The sequence below is a fragment of the Pteropus vampyrus genome, unplaced genomic scaffold (genome assembly GCF_000151845.1).
Source record: "Pteropus vampyrus isolate Shadow unplaced genomic scaffold, Pvam_2.0 Scaffold126, whole genome shotgun sequence".
NCBI lineage: Eukaryota > Metazoa > Chordata > Mammalia > Chiroptera > Pteropodidae > Pteropus > Pteropus vampyrus.
In genome coordinates this window covers 4744401-4760318 of record NW_011888907.1, presented here as the reverse complement: position 1 = coordinate 4760318, position 15918 = coordinate 4744401, and the positions used below count along the sequence as shown (strand labels likewise).

Genomic DNA, 15918 nt, shown 5'->3' with positions numbered 1-15918 from the left:
CTCATAGCTGTCTGATTTACTTATTGTCTGCCTCCCTACAGAGGGCAGGGGCCTATCGCATGGTTACTGTGGCACCCCCCAGGACCTCCAGGACATGCTGGGCATGGCTGGAGAGCTGCTGAAGGTGCCCAGGCTGGGCCATCTAGACACTGGGCTTCTCAGCAGACAGCCATGTGAAGCTCACCAAGTAGAAGTTAATGCCTGTGGGCCATGCCTTCCGCCTGGCCACAGCACTGATGAGAACTGTGTTAGCCTCATGACCAAGCCACCTGACCCTCTGATCATTTTTATACTCCAGGGTGTGATGTGTGTTCTATGAGTCTCCGCAGTCAGACGGTTGACCCTACAAATATGTCATGAGCAAGAGGAATCACTGTCTATTATGCACTTCTCCTTTTCATTTTTATCACATTCTAAAGTTGTGTGGTGGTGCCAACTGGCCTTGTCACATTCACTGCTTTGCCTTTGAAACCACAAATGAGGCAGAAAGCAAAGCATGATTCCAGATGTAACTCACATTCTTGCATGTTTTAAACAATCTCAAAGGTGCGCTTTTATAAAGATGCTGCATTGGCTAGAACAAGAAATGCCTTTTGATATATAAGATGCTACCGTGCGGAGAGCCTCTCACTCGCCTGGTCATTCAATACACATTTGCTGAGCATCAAAGTACCAGAGATTGTCCTAGTTGGTGAGATTATAAAAAAGAACTAACTCTGCTCTCTTAAAGCCATAGGGTGTATACATGCGTGCGTGCATAAACGGATGACACATAATTGATTACATAACATGCCAGGTGTGAGAATCTAGAATAATTCGGAGTAGAGGGAGAATGGCTGGATGGGGAGGGCCTGGGGTGTGCTGGTAATGGTGTGATCACACCAGGCTCCCCTGATGAGGTACCCCATGAGCAGAGGGCTTACGAAGCAAGGTGCCACAGTAGATCTGGGGACACCCCTCCCAACAGAGGGACTGCCTAAGCCAGGAAGGGCAGAGATGGGAGAGAGCCTGTCTGGAGGTGGGAAACTTACTGGGTGTGTCTGAGGAAGGGTCGTTATTTATGAGCAAGTGAACAAGAAAGTTAATTCTGAATCTCTGTTGCTATGGACTGAATATATGTGTCCCCCCAAATTCATATGTTGAAATCCTAACCCCAAAGTGATGGTATTAGGTGGGGCCTTTGGGAGGTAATTAGGTCATGAGGGTAGAGCCCTGGTGAAAGAGATTAGTGCCTTTATAAAAGGGACCCCAGAGAGCTCCCTTATCCCTTCTGCCATGAGAGCACACGGTGAGAAGAGGGCTGCCTGTGAACCAGAAAGCCCTCACCAGTTGCCTAATCCACCAGCACCTTGATCTTGAACTCCTAGCCTCCAAAACAATGAGAAGTAAATGTCTGTCAGTCTATGGTATTCTGTTATAGCAGCCCAAATGGACTATAATACCTGTCACAAATATTTTTAATCACAAATGTTGCCTTTTTGGGGTCACAAATTACTTGCTCCCAAGAAACATCTCACTGGGGCTCTACACACAAAACAGCTGCTCTGAGAAGCGGTGACGCACACAGAGGGCACCATACTTGTGTTTGCTTGATGCTGTGCTTGGGAGACAAACTGCCCGTGCTGTTCAGACTGCTGACGCTGCCATGAGATGGCGTGGAGCGAAGGCTGTCTTTGGGTGGGGGGCTGGCAGGCAGGACTGGCACAGCACCTGGGAACACTTTCTTTCTCTTGGAAGGTGGGATGAGGGACGGGGGCAGGACGGAGGGCACAGGCTCCTTCTCGAGGGCTCGGTACACCAAGTGCATTGCCTGTAAGCACAAAAGAGAATCACATTCCGGTGGTTAAGCCCAGGCCCAGGGCAGGCAGAGGGCAGCTCTATCAGGGCTGCAGTGACGAGACGAAGACTGCTCCTTTAGAGAACGCTTCCAAGCTGAACAGAGTAAAAATAAACTTCTTGTAATGAGCTATGCTTCCAAAGCATAATTTTCTAAGACATTTGTTTAACCACATGAGACTGAATGAGTACAAACGGAATTTAATCATACCAGACTTCATACATGTTCCCTCACTACACGGGAAGGCCACCAGCTCCAGGGCTGACGAATTCCAAAGTATTGCAATTTGGAAGTCTAAAGACAAACTATGAGAGCTGTGTGTACTTCAGGATATTCCAGAGACATGAAAAACTACAGAAAAGGGTATGCTGTGCAGAGGACAGGACAAGTGGCTCTCCTGTTTGAGGCAGGTAGGGAAACATAAAATGACACAATTTATAAAAGAACATAAATCTTGGTTGACGTGATGAGAAATGGTAAAAACTAGCTGAAAAGGGAAACGTGGGGCTTGTGAGGCTGAAAGGAGAGAGGCCTGTTCGAGTTTCACTTGAGACCAATCACCTTGGGGGAGGAGGCTGGGGAGCTCATGTGTAATGGGGACAGAGTTTCAGTTTTGCAAGATGTAAAGCGTTCTGGAGATGGATGGTGGTGGTACTTAATGTCACTGAACTAGGCACTTAAAAATGGTTAAAATGGTAAATTTTATGTTATATATATTTTACCACAAAAATAATGACAACTAGTAAAAACAACAGGATAACAGAGAAATATGGAAAATGCTCAAAGTGAAAAGGCAAAACAGAGTTGATGTGTGGGAGAAAAACATATCTGAATACTACTGACGATCGGGGTTTATAGGGGAATGGAAAGAGAAATTTCTAATTCCCTTGGAAAATGGTTTAGATTTAACCTAGAAGTTTAAAATTTCAAAGGCTTTACACATGTAGTAAACATAATAAGAAGTTTCAATTCATGTATATACTGTACAAATCACATTTTAAAGATGTTTAAAATTCCTAGAACAGATTTATCTTAAGGATACAGTTGCATTTCATTGTTTTTTATTGCATGGGTATTCCCAGATAATTCACAGTTGTGTTTTTTGCTGTTGTTGTTGTTGTTGTATGGAAGGGCGGGGTTTGAACTAAATTACTATTTATTATAGTGTTGTCCTTAACTATAAGGGGCTACTTCATTCTACTTTGAGATCTAACAGGACAAGGTAAGTGAATAAATCTTCCATGAATGGAAGATAAAGGTCCAACATGGCAGTGAGGTTGAGGAATGGGAGGAAGACGACCAGGGACAGACTGACGGGAGCCCAGGGTGAGGAGGGCAGGCTCAGGGTGAGGTCAGCCCAGCCCACCAGGCAGCTGAAGAGGCGAATGGGTTGTCTCAGGCATATGGAAGGAGGGCAGCTGCAAGGAAGGGTGGCCCATAAGACAGGAGAGCCCTGATCTGCATACAGCTCCACTGCTGTCTCTAAGAGGAAGGGTGGGAGTGCCTAGGCTCTGGCATGGACAGAAGGGGTATACTGGGGCACTGGTAGGCACGTCTACAAGCACGCCTACTTCCTAACTCTGTCTGCTGGGAGTGACGGGAAGCAGGGGTACCCCAGGGGCACTGAGCACTCTGGTTTCCAACACCATCCTCCGCTCTAAGGACCAGGGCTCCCTAGAGAAGGGGCTGATACAAGGCTGGGCGGGGAACATATTGGGGAGTCAGGAGTATCTTATTGTGCCATGAGGAAGCAACTGGTCATAGAATGATGGGATATGGCCAAAGGACAAAGGAGCCAGCTTGAAGGAACTCCCACTGGGCAAGATGTTACACCAGTGAAGGATTATAGACCATGGAGCAGAGGACGCATCCATGAGTTCACTCTGATAAAAATTCTTAACAGTAGAAGGCCAGCTAGAAAATGTGCGAGGAATGACAGAATTACAAGACAGACCACCTGCAATCACCAGAGTCCTAACGGATGCAGGCGAGACTCCTGGGAGAAACAGTGGGTGAGAATTAGAGGGGTAACAGGGTGCTCAATCTCTATGTGTCTCCCATGAGACTGAGCACAAAGGAAGAGTAACTGCAGGGAGAAACCCCGGCCTCCATCCTGACCACGATCAAGGTTGACACCGTGATAATAACATACAATAAGACATCACATGTCCTATGGATGTTGTGTGCCCCAGGAGAACTCATCACCTTGGTGTAGTTCTGCCCCATAAAGTACAAGGCTTGGATCATCAGAGGAAACAGCAGACAAGCCCGCACCAAGGGACACTTGGCAAAATGCATTCTGCAAATGCCCACGTGGCCATGAGACACAAAAACAGACAGAGCTGCCCCAGATTAGAGGACATAAAAGAGACAGCTACAGAACATACCAAACTAGGCTGGAGTCTCTTTCACTACAAAGGACATTTTAGCAAAATCTGAATAATATCCTTAGATTAGATAATAGATATATAATGCAGTAATATATAAGCTATAATCTATAATAGACACCATAATAAATAATGTCAATATTAATTTCCTGATTTTGAATTGGACAGTGGTTATAGAAGAGAATTCCCTGGTTTTGGGAAATACACACTGAAGTATTTTGGGGTTAAAGGTATTGTGTCTACAACTTACTCCAAAATGACTCAAAGGAAAAATTCATGGGCGCGCCCGCATGGACTTGCACTCACGGGGGGAGAGAGGGAAGAAGAGAAAAGGATAAAGCAATGTGGTAGAATAGTAACACTGAGGAATCTGAAGATTATTCAGAAGAATTCTCTGTATTACTGCAACTTTTCCTTAAATGCAAATTATGTCAAAATAAACTGTTTTAAATTAAATGATAAAAAAAAAATGAGCCCAGAAACCCCCTGCCCCCTCCCCATGAGCAGCACATTCCCTTCCTCAGCAGGGTGAGGAAAGTCCCACTGGGGACCTACCACAGCAAACTCATCTCTGTCCAGGTGCCCATCCTTGTCAATGTCACTGAGGTCCCAGACCTGCAAGGGAAAGAGCAGTAAGTCTTACTGGGGGAAGTACCAAGGCTGACTGTACCGAGGCTTACTGGGGGGAGAGGAAGTACCAAGGCTTAGTGGGAGAAAGAGCCCACATACCACAAGTGAGCCCACCTGAACTCAGATTCTGAGTGCATGCTGGGATTAAAATGAGGCAATCAACATGCATTAAGAACCAGTCTGTGGGTTCTCTGAAAAACCATCATCCAATGAAGTATTACCAGTTCCAAGATCCTTTCCATAATATTATGTTCACTTTCTCTAACAAATAATCATGATTATAATCATATCTACCCTTGATTTTTTTATCGTCTTATAAATAAATCAGAAAAGATGGTTTGCTTTTGGCACAGGTGTTGCTCTGAACACAAGATACCCTCCACATACACACATGAATCAGTTCCCACCCCCATTCTTGATGAACAGGACTGTGGGCATGTGGTTGGGCAAGTCTGTGGTGTCCCATATCTCCTGTCATCAGAGAGCGAGGCAGGTGCCACGGAATGCGCAAAGCCCACCAACCACCTGAAGACCAGGCAGGAAGGTATGGGTTCCTAGAGAAAGGGCCACATGCCAGATTTTCTAAAGCACAATCAAGGCACTACTTTTCTGACCTAAGTCAGCTCCCCCAGATCAGCAGGCCTGTCTGACTTGGAAAACACTAGGCACAGCACCAGTGCCCAGAGGTAAGAGGACACCCAGGGGTCCATCCAAGATGCTGCATGCGCTGGTACACCTCCCCACCACCACCAATCACTAGGGACCTCAGCCCGGGGGTGCTTCTCGTGGGTGGGTTCTCCTCTCCACCCCTGCTGTGTCTAGCCTCAGGCCTCTTGAACACTCCAGAGGCCAGAGCCTCCAGCTGGCCTCCCTGCCTCTAGTCCTGTCCCCAGGATTACCAAAGGGGCTGCTCTAGAATGAACTCTGACCCCACCCTGCCCTGCCAATCCCTGCTCCTCAGCCTGGCACACAGAGCCCCTGTTGCCCTTAGCACCACAACCCAACCTCCTGGAACTCCACTTGGACCTCTCAGGACACTAAACCATTTAAAGTCTCCTCAAGCACATGAATGTCCTTTTAAAGAAGTTCAGTACTGAGAGTGCTTTATGCCTGTCTTTTCAGTTTAGGAAGCAGAGGCTCCAGAAGAGTAACTTCCCAAAGACACAGCACATTGTGGGGGAGTCCCACATAGGAACAGGCATCCCTGCCTCCACAGTCTTCCCTGTGCCCAGGGCTTCCCTAGTGACTTGGGGCCAGATCATTCTTTGTGGCGAGTCCTGGGCACCGCAGGGTGTTGAGTTTGAGTAGCAATCCTGACCTCCACCCACTAATGCCAACAGCATCAGACCCAGGGACAACCAAAACTATCTCCAGACATTGCTCACTGTCCCCTAGAAGCGGAATTGCCCTACCCAGCATGCCAGGCTGCCTCTGGTCACACTGTGCCCTGCCCAGCCTTCTCAACTCATAGTCTGCCACACATTTCTTTACTTTGGAGGACACCCCCAGGGGCACCTCCTCTAGGAAGCCTTCCCTGCTTGCCCTGCACCCCTTTGTTCAGGTGGGTGAAGTGCCTCTCTTTACTCCTGTCCTACCTGGGCAGAACTGTGATTATCAAGGAGTTGGTGGGGGTGGGGGACCACCATGGAAGAGTGGTAGCTCTGGGGACCACCCAGGACTTCATTCCCTTCTCTGTGCAACCCTGAACAACTTACCAGCTACTCTGAAGGCCCCCCGTTTCCTCGCCTGGAAAACGGGGGTGACACCATCCAGAATAGTTGGGTGCAAATACTCAATGACTTCATTCATGCAAAGCACCAGAAAGGGCCTGGTACATACTAAGTCCTCGATAAATAAATATAATCTTAACCATCATTTATTCATTTGACTTCCTGGACTGTCTAATTTCATCCCCATCTTCTCAGTGCTCAGCACAAGGCCTGGCCCAGAGGCAGAGCCCACAGGGGGCTGGGGCAGAGGAGTCACATCAATCCCACCTAGACACAACAACTGTCCCATGAGTCCAGAGCAGGGAACTCAGCACAGACAGTCATGTAGAACCAGGCTTTGTGCACAGAGCAAACCCCAGGGCCATAACACAACCCCTAGTAGAGAGAAAAGTCTGGGATAGAAAACTATACCTATAAAATTTATATTTTTATTTGGGGCAAAATTGAGGCTTTTTTAGAAGAGAAAATGCATTAAATTTTTTCTAAACTGGCAGAATTAAAAGTACCTTACCTGAAGGCCAAAAAAAAAAAAAAAAAAAAAAAAAACAGAACAGAAATATAGACATAAGCTACCACACTTCTCCCTGAAAGTACAATAGAGACAGGGAGGTCCCAGGTCTGGGTTCGAGTCCCAGCTCCACCTGTCCCTGGGCCCCGGGGCTGCCTTCTCATATGTGCAATGGGCCATAACATCTTCCCACAGGCTGGGGAGCACTTGTGAGCTGCACCCCTCAGGCCCTGAGCCAGTCTGGCTGCAGCAAGCGCTCCATCCACATTGGCTCTTACGAAGGCCCCTGATGGAGCACACCTATGCATAAAGCCTAGCAAGTGGGAAGCGAGCTCAGGGTCTGGCAGAATTTAGTGGCCTTGCAAGAGGTAAGAGAAACACTTACCCTGCCCAGGACGTCAAGAGGCAGCTTTGAGTTCATGAGAACTGGCTTGACTTTGTCTCCAGAGAGCAAGCCATTTATGGGTAAAAGGCTTTCGAAAATTCCATCGAATTTTGCCTTTTCTTCCACCTAGTTGGAAAGAAATAGCCTGAATAAAAAAGTGGGCCTGTAGGAAAATCCAAAGCGAGCTCCAGCTGGAAATGCGAGGACCCACTTGTGGCCTCACCTAACTGCACAGGATAGTCGAGTGAATTTATGCCCTAAAGCAGCAGTCCCCAACCTTTTCAGCACCAGGGACCGGTGCTCCTATGAGAGTCTAATGCCTGATGATCTGAGGTAGAGCTGAGGCGGTGATGCTAGCACTGGGGAGCGGCTGCAAATACAGATGAAGCTTCACTGGTCTGCCTGCCGCTCACCTCCTGCTGTGTAGCCCAGTTCCTAACAGGCCACGGACTGGTACTGGTATGCGGCCCCAGGGGTTGAGGAACCCTGTCTTAAAAAAAACCATTCTCTGGTACCCATGGATCTGGCAGCCACGGTCAATGGGGGAGAGAGACCTGGCCCCAGAGGCTACTTGGGAGACAAAAGCTACTCCAGACAAAGAACTAAATCTGGGTATCACTCTACTGAACTAAAGAATCAAATATAAAAATAAACCAAAGACTTAGCAACTAATTATCCAGATCAGATTTAAGCTGGTAAGTCCTCTGTGTCTAATAGTAAAAGAATAAATAATAAAAGTTCTTCATGAACAGGGTGAAGGCCTGGGCAGGACTTGCAGAGCAGCGGCTACTGTCATTCTGAAATATGATACAGGCAGTGTGTAAAGGGGGCTGTTGGTGAGGAGGATATGGATGGGGGTCTTCCAACCTTCTATGGAAACAGAGACCAAAGCTAGTGGAACCAGGGGACAGCAGACCTCTCACCACCCACTCTGACCACAAGCTAGAGCCACTGGGGACCTTAGGAAAACACCCTCAATAAGTGTCCACCAATGGAGAAAGACAGAAGCAAAATGTGGTCTATCCATACAATGGAGTATCACTGGATCTTAAAGAGGAAGGAAATTCTGACACATGCTGTAGCATGGATGAGCCTGGAGAACACTATCCTGAGTGAAAGAAGCCTGACACCATGGACAAACACTGCATGACTCAGCTTGAGATCCCTTGAGTGGTAAAACTCAGAGACAGGAAGTATTACGGTGGGTGCCAGGGGCTAGAAGAGGGGGATGGGGAGTTCATGTTTAATGGGGACAGAGTTTCAGTTGAGAAGTTCAAGTTCCGGAGATGGACGGTGGTGATGGTTATACAACAATGTGAATCTACTTAATGCTACTGAACTATACACTTAAAAATGGTTAAGATGGTGTGCTTTATGTTATGTGTATTTTAGCACAATTTAAAAAAAAAAAAGGACAGAAACAAGAAGGCAATCAGATAGTGCATGCACAAGTCACCGTGAGCGCTAAGAAGGCAAACACCCTACGTCTGCTTTGAGCATCTGGGCTTTGGTCAGGTGCTTCGAGAAGTCCAGAAACTTTCATAATAAACAAGAACGCTTGGCACTTCAGGTTTGTTTGTCACTGTTTCTCTGAATGGAATCTCTCTTGAAAACAGTGTACCCTATCCCAGCACCACTGCTGCCCTCTGAGGTCTCACAGGCTCTTCGGCCGCCAGCCCTCCCCCTGAGGCCTCTGCACGGGCCCTGCCAGAGAGGGGCCAGAACGGTTCAAGGAATAAGATCTCTTTGCTGCCATTTTTCATGACAAAGCAGCCCTTTTTCAAAGTAGGCACCATGCAACCAGACGACAAAGTCCTTTGCTATTGTAATCGCTACTGGGAAACCACGTGATTGTTCAAGGAGGTGACTTCACGATTCCTTGGTCACAGGCGCCTCCTCCTGCACCTGTTCCTGCACAGACCCATCCCCGTCCAAACCCTCTGAGCAGAGAACAACCAACTGCATAAAACAGGGCAGAGCTCCTGTGCTGAAAGCAGCTCTTCAAAAACCAACAAGAGCATCAGAAAGGGAAGAAAAATGCGTACACTAGCTGGAAATGAGAGAAAGAGCTGCAAAGGCATGCTGGAGGTCCTCACGCTTGCAAGTTCTCACAATATCCCCTCTGTTCTGATTAACCAATCCAAGCAGCAGAAATCACAGAACATGACCTAGAAATGCAAGATTTAAACTGTAAAATTTTCAGAATACAACACCTGAAATTGTCTTCTTAGGCAACTCTCAGTTATAGGAAAAGGCCATAGCTGTTTCAAAGACTTTCATTAGGAAAAGTATTTCATCTGAATTCTGTAGCACTTACTCTGAAACAGCAGGTAATATAATCGTTCTGTGAAATATTTGGAACATCATAAATGGCTAAAACCACTGCACGTGAAGGACAGTTGAGGGGTGCCACCCTGTCACTTACCCTCACAGCCCAATGGGCCTCTGCCGAAGGCGGTGTGACCATCAAAGGGCTGCTGGTGTCATGCTGGAAAAAAAAAAGAGAAACATTCCGCTATGGCTGGGACAGAATTAAATTACAGGAGAATGTGTTTATGGAAAGGATATACATTTTAAAGTGCTTTCAAAATGGGGGAAGACCTCAACAAGTTAAACACGGAATGACCACAGGATCCAGCAATTCCACTCCTAGGTATGCACCTAAAAGAAGTGAAAACAGGTGTGCGAACAAATCCCTGTACGTGAATTATTATGTCCACCAGATGAACATATTAAACAAAATGGGGGCAGGGGGCATACAATACAATCTTCTTCAGCCATGAAAAGGAATGAAGTGCTGACAGACGCAGCAATGTGGAGGAACCCTGGCAACACTATGCTGAGTGAAAGAAGCCAGATGTATAATTCCACGAAATGTCCAGAAAGAGCAAATCCAGAGATAGAATGCAGATTAGTGGCTGCCAAGGGCTCGAGGAGGGGGAAATGGGGAGTGATTACTTAATGAGTACAGAGCTTCCTTTTGGGGTGATGAAAATGTTCTAGAACTAGACAGAGGTAATGGTTGCACAATTTCGTGAATGCACTAATGTCACTAAATTTTCATTTTAAATGGTTAATTTTAGGTTATGTGAATTTCATCTCAATAAGAGAAAACATGGAAAGAGACTGAGAGAAAGACAAGTAGATGGGTGACATTAGAAGGTGAACTTGAAGGATTTTGGCACTTACGAATTTAGGCGGTGGCATGTTCAAATTCAGATTGCTCAAGGTAACTTCATGGCCACTCTGTGCACAGGCCACTAGTCTCAGTGCAACATAGAAACCCTGCAAATCCAAAAGGGGAAGGTGTAAACCCCACCCAGCCCATAGCCACAGAGGAAGAGCTGTCTGTGGCATCAGGCTTCAGGTGAAGAGATATTTCAGTTCACTTCATTAAGGAAGACTGTATGTGTGAAGGTCGCTTACAGTGTCAAGTTGAACTGGTCTTACTTTGGGAACATTATTTAAATGAATATGCTAAAATGGACTTAGCCTATTGCATTCTGAATGCTGTAAAATTTTAAATAAATATATTTTCAAAAATAATGAGCCCCCAAAACTTAGGAAATGCTCCACTGTCTAAGTAGCTGGCTTAACATGTTTCAGACTATGAATTATGGTTCATATAAGTGACTTTTTAAAAATGGTTTGGAATACACACAGCTTTTACGAATTTACACTCTGGATTCACTGAGTTCCCCTTGGCCTTGCTGAACAGAGCATCCCCGCCCACCCCCCACACCTCCACCCCTTGAAGCCCGACATGGACATCACCTCCCACGCAGGGACAGAGGACCTGAATCAGGCCATCAGCAGCCTTGGCTCCTCCCAGCCCACCTCCTAACCCTGAACCGGTCATATCATAGGCTTAGCGGACTCACGCAGCATCACCTAATTTTTTTAATTGTTCAACTGGTCCAAGAATATGGAATGTTTTAAAGCTATAAACAGTCATGGTTTTAAAAATGTCTTCTAAGAGATAAGCAATAGATCAGCCTTCCTCAAGCTGATATCCAAAGGACTCCCGTGTAAAGTGAGAGAAAAGGGGACATAAGTAAGTTTAGGGGGACTGTATTAGGCAAAGTTAACAGATTTCTTTCCCAGAAGGATCCTCAGAACCTGATACAGGTGGATACACAGCGTGAATCTCAAGGAAGGAAGGAAGGAACAGTGGATCGCAGATCATGGGACACTAGGAACAACATCCCTTGGAATTTAGTTTGGGGAAAAGCTGAACTAAATTAAAATATGACCATTTAAAATCACTTGTAGGTACTATAAATTTTCATTTATAGAACATTCTCGAAATAACAAAATTGTAATGGAGAAGAAACCAGTGGTTGCCAAGGGATGGGGTGTGGGATTCTCTGAGGTGCTGGGGTAGGTCTGTGCCCCAACTATGGTTGTGGTTACATGAGTCTATGCAAGTGATAAAATGACATAGAACTACACACACCAAAAAAAACCCAAAGAAGTGCACAAAAAACTTGTCAGCTCTAAGACCTCTGGTTCAGTGCCGCCACTGGCTCTGAGCATCATGCTATGTTGAAGTAAGCTACTCTCCCTGGGGAAGCTGAAGGAGGAGACACGGAAACTCTGAACTATTTCTGCAACTTCTGTGAGAATCTGAAGTTATTTCAAAATAAAATGTTCTGAAACATTTTAATCACTTGTAAGTACACAAATATGAAAGGATACACTAATCATGAGAGATGGCTCCAAGTGTTCAAACAAAGACCTTTATTTCAAAAGGGAACCTTCCTGTTTTAACAATTTGATGGCCACACTTTTGTCTAGTGACATGTGTCAGTGGCATGAACAGGAAGGAAGTGCAAAGGTAGCAGGCCTGGGGGATCTGGCTCAGCCCCCTCACTTGCTCTGAGCATACGTGTATATACCTGTTTGTCCAAGAACCCTTTACCTTCTGGATCAGCCAAGTCCCATATCTGTAGAAACACAAAAATGCTGAGTGCAACCAGTAATCATTACCCATTTATTCATAAAACAGGAGCCATCACTGCTGTATGTGGGCCTTAAGGGTAGGCCAAAGCAATTCCCATCCACACCCCCCAACTCAGAGTAGGTGAATGCCTTCCTTTCTTCCAGGGCACAGGGCCAGTCCATAGCAGAGCCCCGAAAACACCAAGGTCCTAAGAACACCCAGGGCAACATAAATCCACAAACTATCAAGACCCCTAAAGCGCTCCAGGCCTCTTTTCTGCTACCCAAGCATCAGGTGGTAGTTACCATCGGAGCATGTGGACCCACGAAGTACAGCCTTGGGAGGCTGGCAGCGGCCTGCCCACTCCCCAGGAGGTCCATCTATATGAAGAGGAGTCTACACAGGGCAGCCCTCACCTGCCAGGGGGTCCCCTGAGGGCAGACACAGAAATCACTTTCGGTCTTGACATACCTTCCCAAGGATAATGTCTGAGAGCCCAGACTTCTTTAGAAAAAGTGCAGCTTCACTGGCCCCAACTCGCCCTGTATATGCTGGGACACTGAGATGAGGCTTCAGGAACAGAGCAGCAGGTAAGACAGCACCTACCACACTGATGGGCTGATCTTAATCCAGAGAACAGAAGGGACCAAAGGCTGCATGGGACTTCAATTCAGAGCTGTGCTTTCCAGGTCACTTGCTCTCTAGTTCCCTCCAAAAAGACAACAGTGAAACTAACCTGCTTATAATAAGATTCATATAATGGGTTTCCAGTGGGAATCTGTAAACAAAAACACAGATATTAGTCAAAAGTGGACATACTCCCTCAAAAAAAAGGGGGCATCTCCTCAATTCTGTCATTATCGAAACAAACGATAGTGAAAAATCAAGTTATGCACTTTAAACATCCTCTACACACAAACTGCAGATTAGTGGCAGATTTAGAAAAAAGAAACACTAATGCTCTTTAAGAAGTCCCAATTCCCACGCCAACACGGTTGTCCAGGCAGGAGTGACAGCGCAGAGTCAATTTCCATGCACTGAACGATGGGAGTCAACGTGTCTGGGAGCTCAGAGGAGAAAGGCGCGCTTATCCTTGGAGATCATTGTCTGGCTCCAGAATCAGAACAGGAGACTCTGCGCGTCATCATGAATCACCAGACATACAAGCTTCAGACCGGTTTCTCTGCCATAGGTCTCATCCCCACCTGCCACCAGGACTGTACAGAAATACACACCAACCTGCCTTCGTAGGGAGAGAGCTGGCCAGTGACCACTCTCGCTGTGATAGGCAGGAAGTTCAAAGTCCTCTGCTGAGCACAAGATACTCTGCATTCCGGCCATCGGATCCCCAAGACATTGCTATTAACTGTCTGGGCCAGTATCATGTGGCAAGCTGAGGGTATGCCTGGTTGGCAGCCGAGCCTTCATACTTCCCACCACGTCCAGGATCAGTGGGGAGAACAGGGCACCCAGGAGAGATGGCAGTGGGAAGGAATTAAGCAGCCACTAAGATGTGGACTACAAAGGCAGACATGTATTGGTGGTTTACTGCATAAAGGGAGGAAAGCAGTATGCAAACCTGCTGTTGATTCAGTGAGCAAAGAAAAGTGAAGACAACATCATTACGTGTATAATCATATAGAAGAACAGGTGTGAACACAGCTAAAGAGAAGAAAGTGGGAAAGATGAGGACTGGATGCGGCACGGGATTACAGTGCTTATTAAAAAGTCTTTGAATGCTGTTGTGTGGTTTTTTTCATAATGAATAAGAGTAGGGGGAGGTGGGTTCCGTCCAGTTGCAATCTCTGGATTTGAATCAGCCCAATACTTGCATATACTGTGCCATAAAGAGTCATTTCAGGTTAAAAATAATGCCCAGATAAAGGTTAGCTTCTCTGGGGGACGCCAACACCTGCCAACATATAAAGAAGCGGAAGTACCGAGAACAATACCAAGACAGAGTGAAAACAGAAGGGAAAGAGCACAGAGATCTAAAAGGGGAGAGGAAAGTCAAAACACAAAGAAAAAGGGGAAGAGAAAGAGAGAATCCTAAAAAGGCAGAAAACACTAAACAAAACAAAAAAAACTAAGAAAGGCTGGAAGGTGAGCAGTACTGGCTTGAGAAAGGAAAGGCGATGACACCAATGGGGATTGAGAGGTAAGTGTGCTGCTGCAGCAGCTCCCTGGCCAGCTGATCTGCCTGCCTGGAGCCTTGGCCTGACACCATCGCTGGGGGAAGCCGTTACCCTTAGCTCCTTATCACACGCCCACATGACCTGGATTTAAAACTCCACATGCTTTCGAAACACATCTCCCCAGAGGAGTAAGACTGAGGGAGGAAACAAAGTCAAGCAGGCTGTTTGTCATCTGTCAGTCAAGGTGACAGTGGCAGGCCCAGACAGCATATCATGTGCCACTGAGTCACTGGAGTGGAATGCATAGACTCCAGAGGCCCCCATTTTGATGACAAAGGTCTCTTTCCTGCCAACAATCAGGGAGGTGCAGGTCTGAAATACATTTCCTCTGGGTTTTTTTAAAAATCTCGTATCAGGCAAGAAAGGCTTCCAAGCTACTGAGTCCAGTGAAAAAAGTTCCAGTAATTGGGGCAGAGTTAACAACTACCTAAAACTTTCCAAATGTTTGAGCTACAAGATCCACAATCAAGAGAAACAAGACCCTGAATTGTCCATAAAAGCATATGAAGCACCAGAACCAAAGCTCCATCCGTGTGTGCTGAGGGCTCACCCCATCGACAGTCTAGGGCCAGGTGTCAATCCCAAATCATCTCAACTAACAGAAAACCAGCATGTGCCTCCACCACTCTAACTACAGGAATCAATTTCAGTAAAATGAGATGATAAGGTAGTTAGAGGGATGGATTTAATTACACATGCTTCACCTACTGCAAAAGCAGAAGGGGGAAAAAGAAGGGAAAATACCAGAACTAATTGGTACTTCCTCTTACCACACCGCTTCCTCAAAGGGATGATGGAGTCACATCTGCAAGCTGCCGGAAATGTCAATGTGACAGAGCAGAAGACGCACACTGCTAATGCCATGAATCCCCTAACGATGGGCAGTCTGTGTGGCCAGCTCCTGCGCAGAGATCTCAGTCACAACCACCTGGCCAGTGTGGGCAGCTACTCCCAGAGGGAGTGTAGCAGATGCTGGGACAAAGCCCTCTGAGCTGCCTGCCCGTGTCTGACCCCAAGGCAAGCCCAAGGCCAAGCCAGGGCAAAGGCAAAAACAGAATGGGCCAGGGGACAAGGCTTTCAGTGTAAGTGGCTACAGAGGGCCAGATGATGGTTTCAAGATTGGAAGCAAGATGGCCCAGGATGGCATTCTCCTCCACCAGCCCATTGTACTAAAATGCCATCTTTGATAGCATCTGAATTAATGAGATTCAATAAATTTTGATTCAACCTTTTAGTTGCTCTTCGTGTCTTAAAATACTAGCAGAGATAACGTGAAAAGTTCCTGTGGCCTCTTCACTCTATCC

General features: G+C 46.5%; 1 protein-coding gene across 7 annotated transcripts in view; it reads right to left on the bottom strand.

Moving 5' to 3' along the window:
- EPS15L1 (epidermal growth factor receptor pathway substrate 15 like 1) overlaps window positions 1–15918 on the bottom strand; it is a 90349-nt gene that overhangs the window by 54489 nt on the left and 19942 nt on the right. For all 7 annotated transcript variants that reach the window (XR_002781973.1, XM_011366885.2, XM_011366884.2 and 4 more), the window contains exons 2-9: window positions 13154–13197; window positions 12891–12978; window positions 12376–12423; window positions 10667–10762; window positions 9903–9965; window positions 7478–7603; window positions 4780–4839; window positions 1580–1810 (exon numbers count right to left, since the gene is read on the bottom strand). Coding sequence is in view for 6 of the 7 variants with exons in the window: in XM_011366885.2 (XP_011365187.1) it covers window positions 1580–1810; window positions 4780–4839; window positions 7478–7603; window positions 9903–9965; window positions 10667–10762; window positions 12376–12423; window positions 12891–12978; window positions 13154–13197 (756 nt within the window). In the remaining variant the exon portion in view is untranslated. The remainder of the gene's footprint in view (window positions 1–1579; window positions 1811–4779; window positions 4840–7477; window positions 7604–9902; window positions 9966–10666; window positions 10763–12375; window positions 12424–12890; window positions 12979–13153; window positions 13198–15918) is intronic.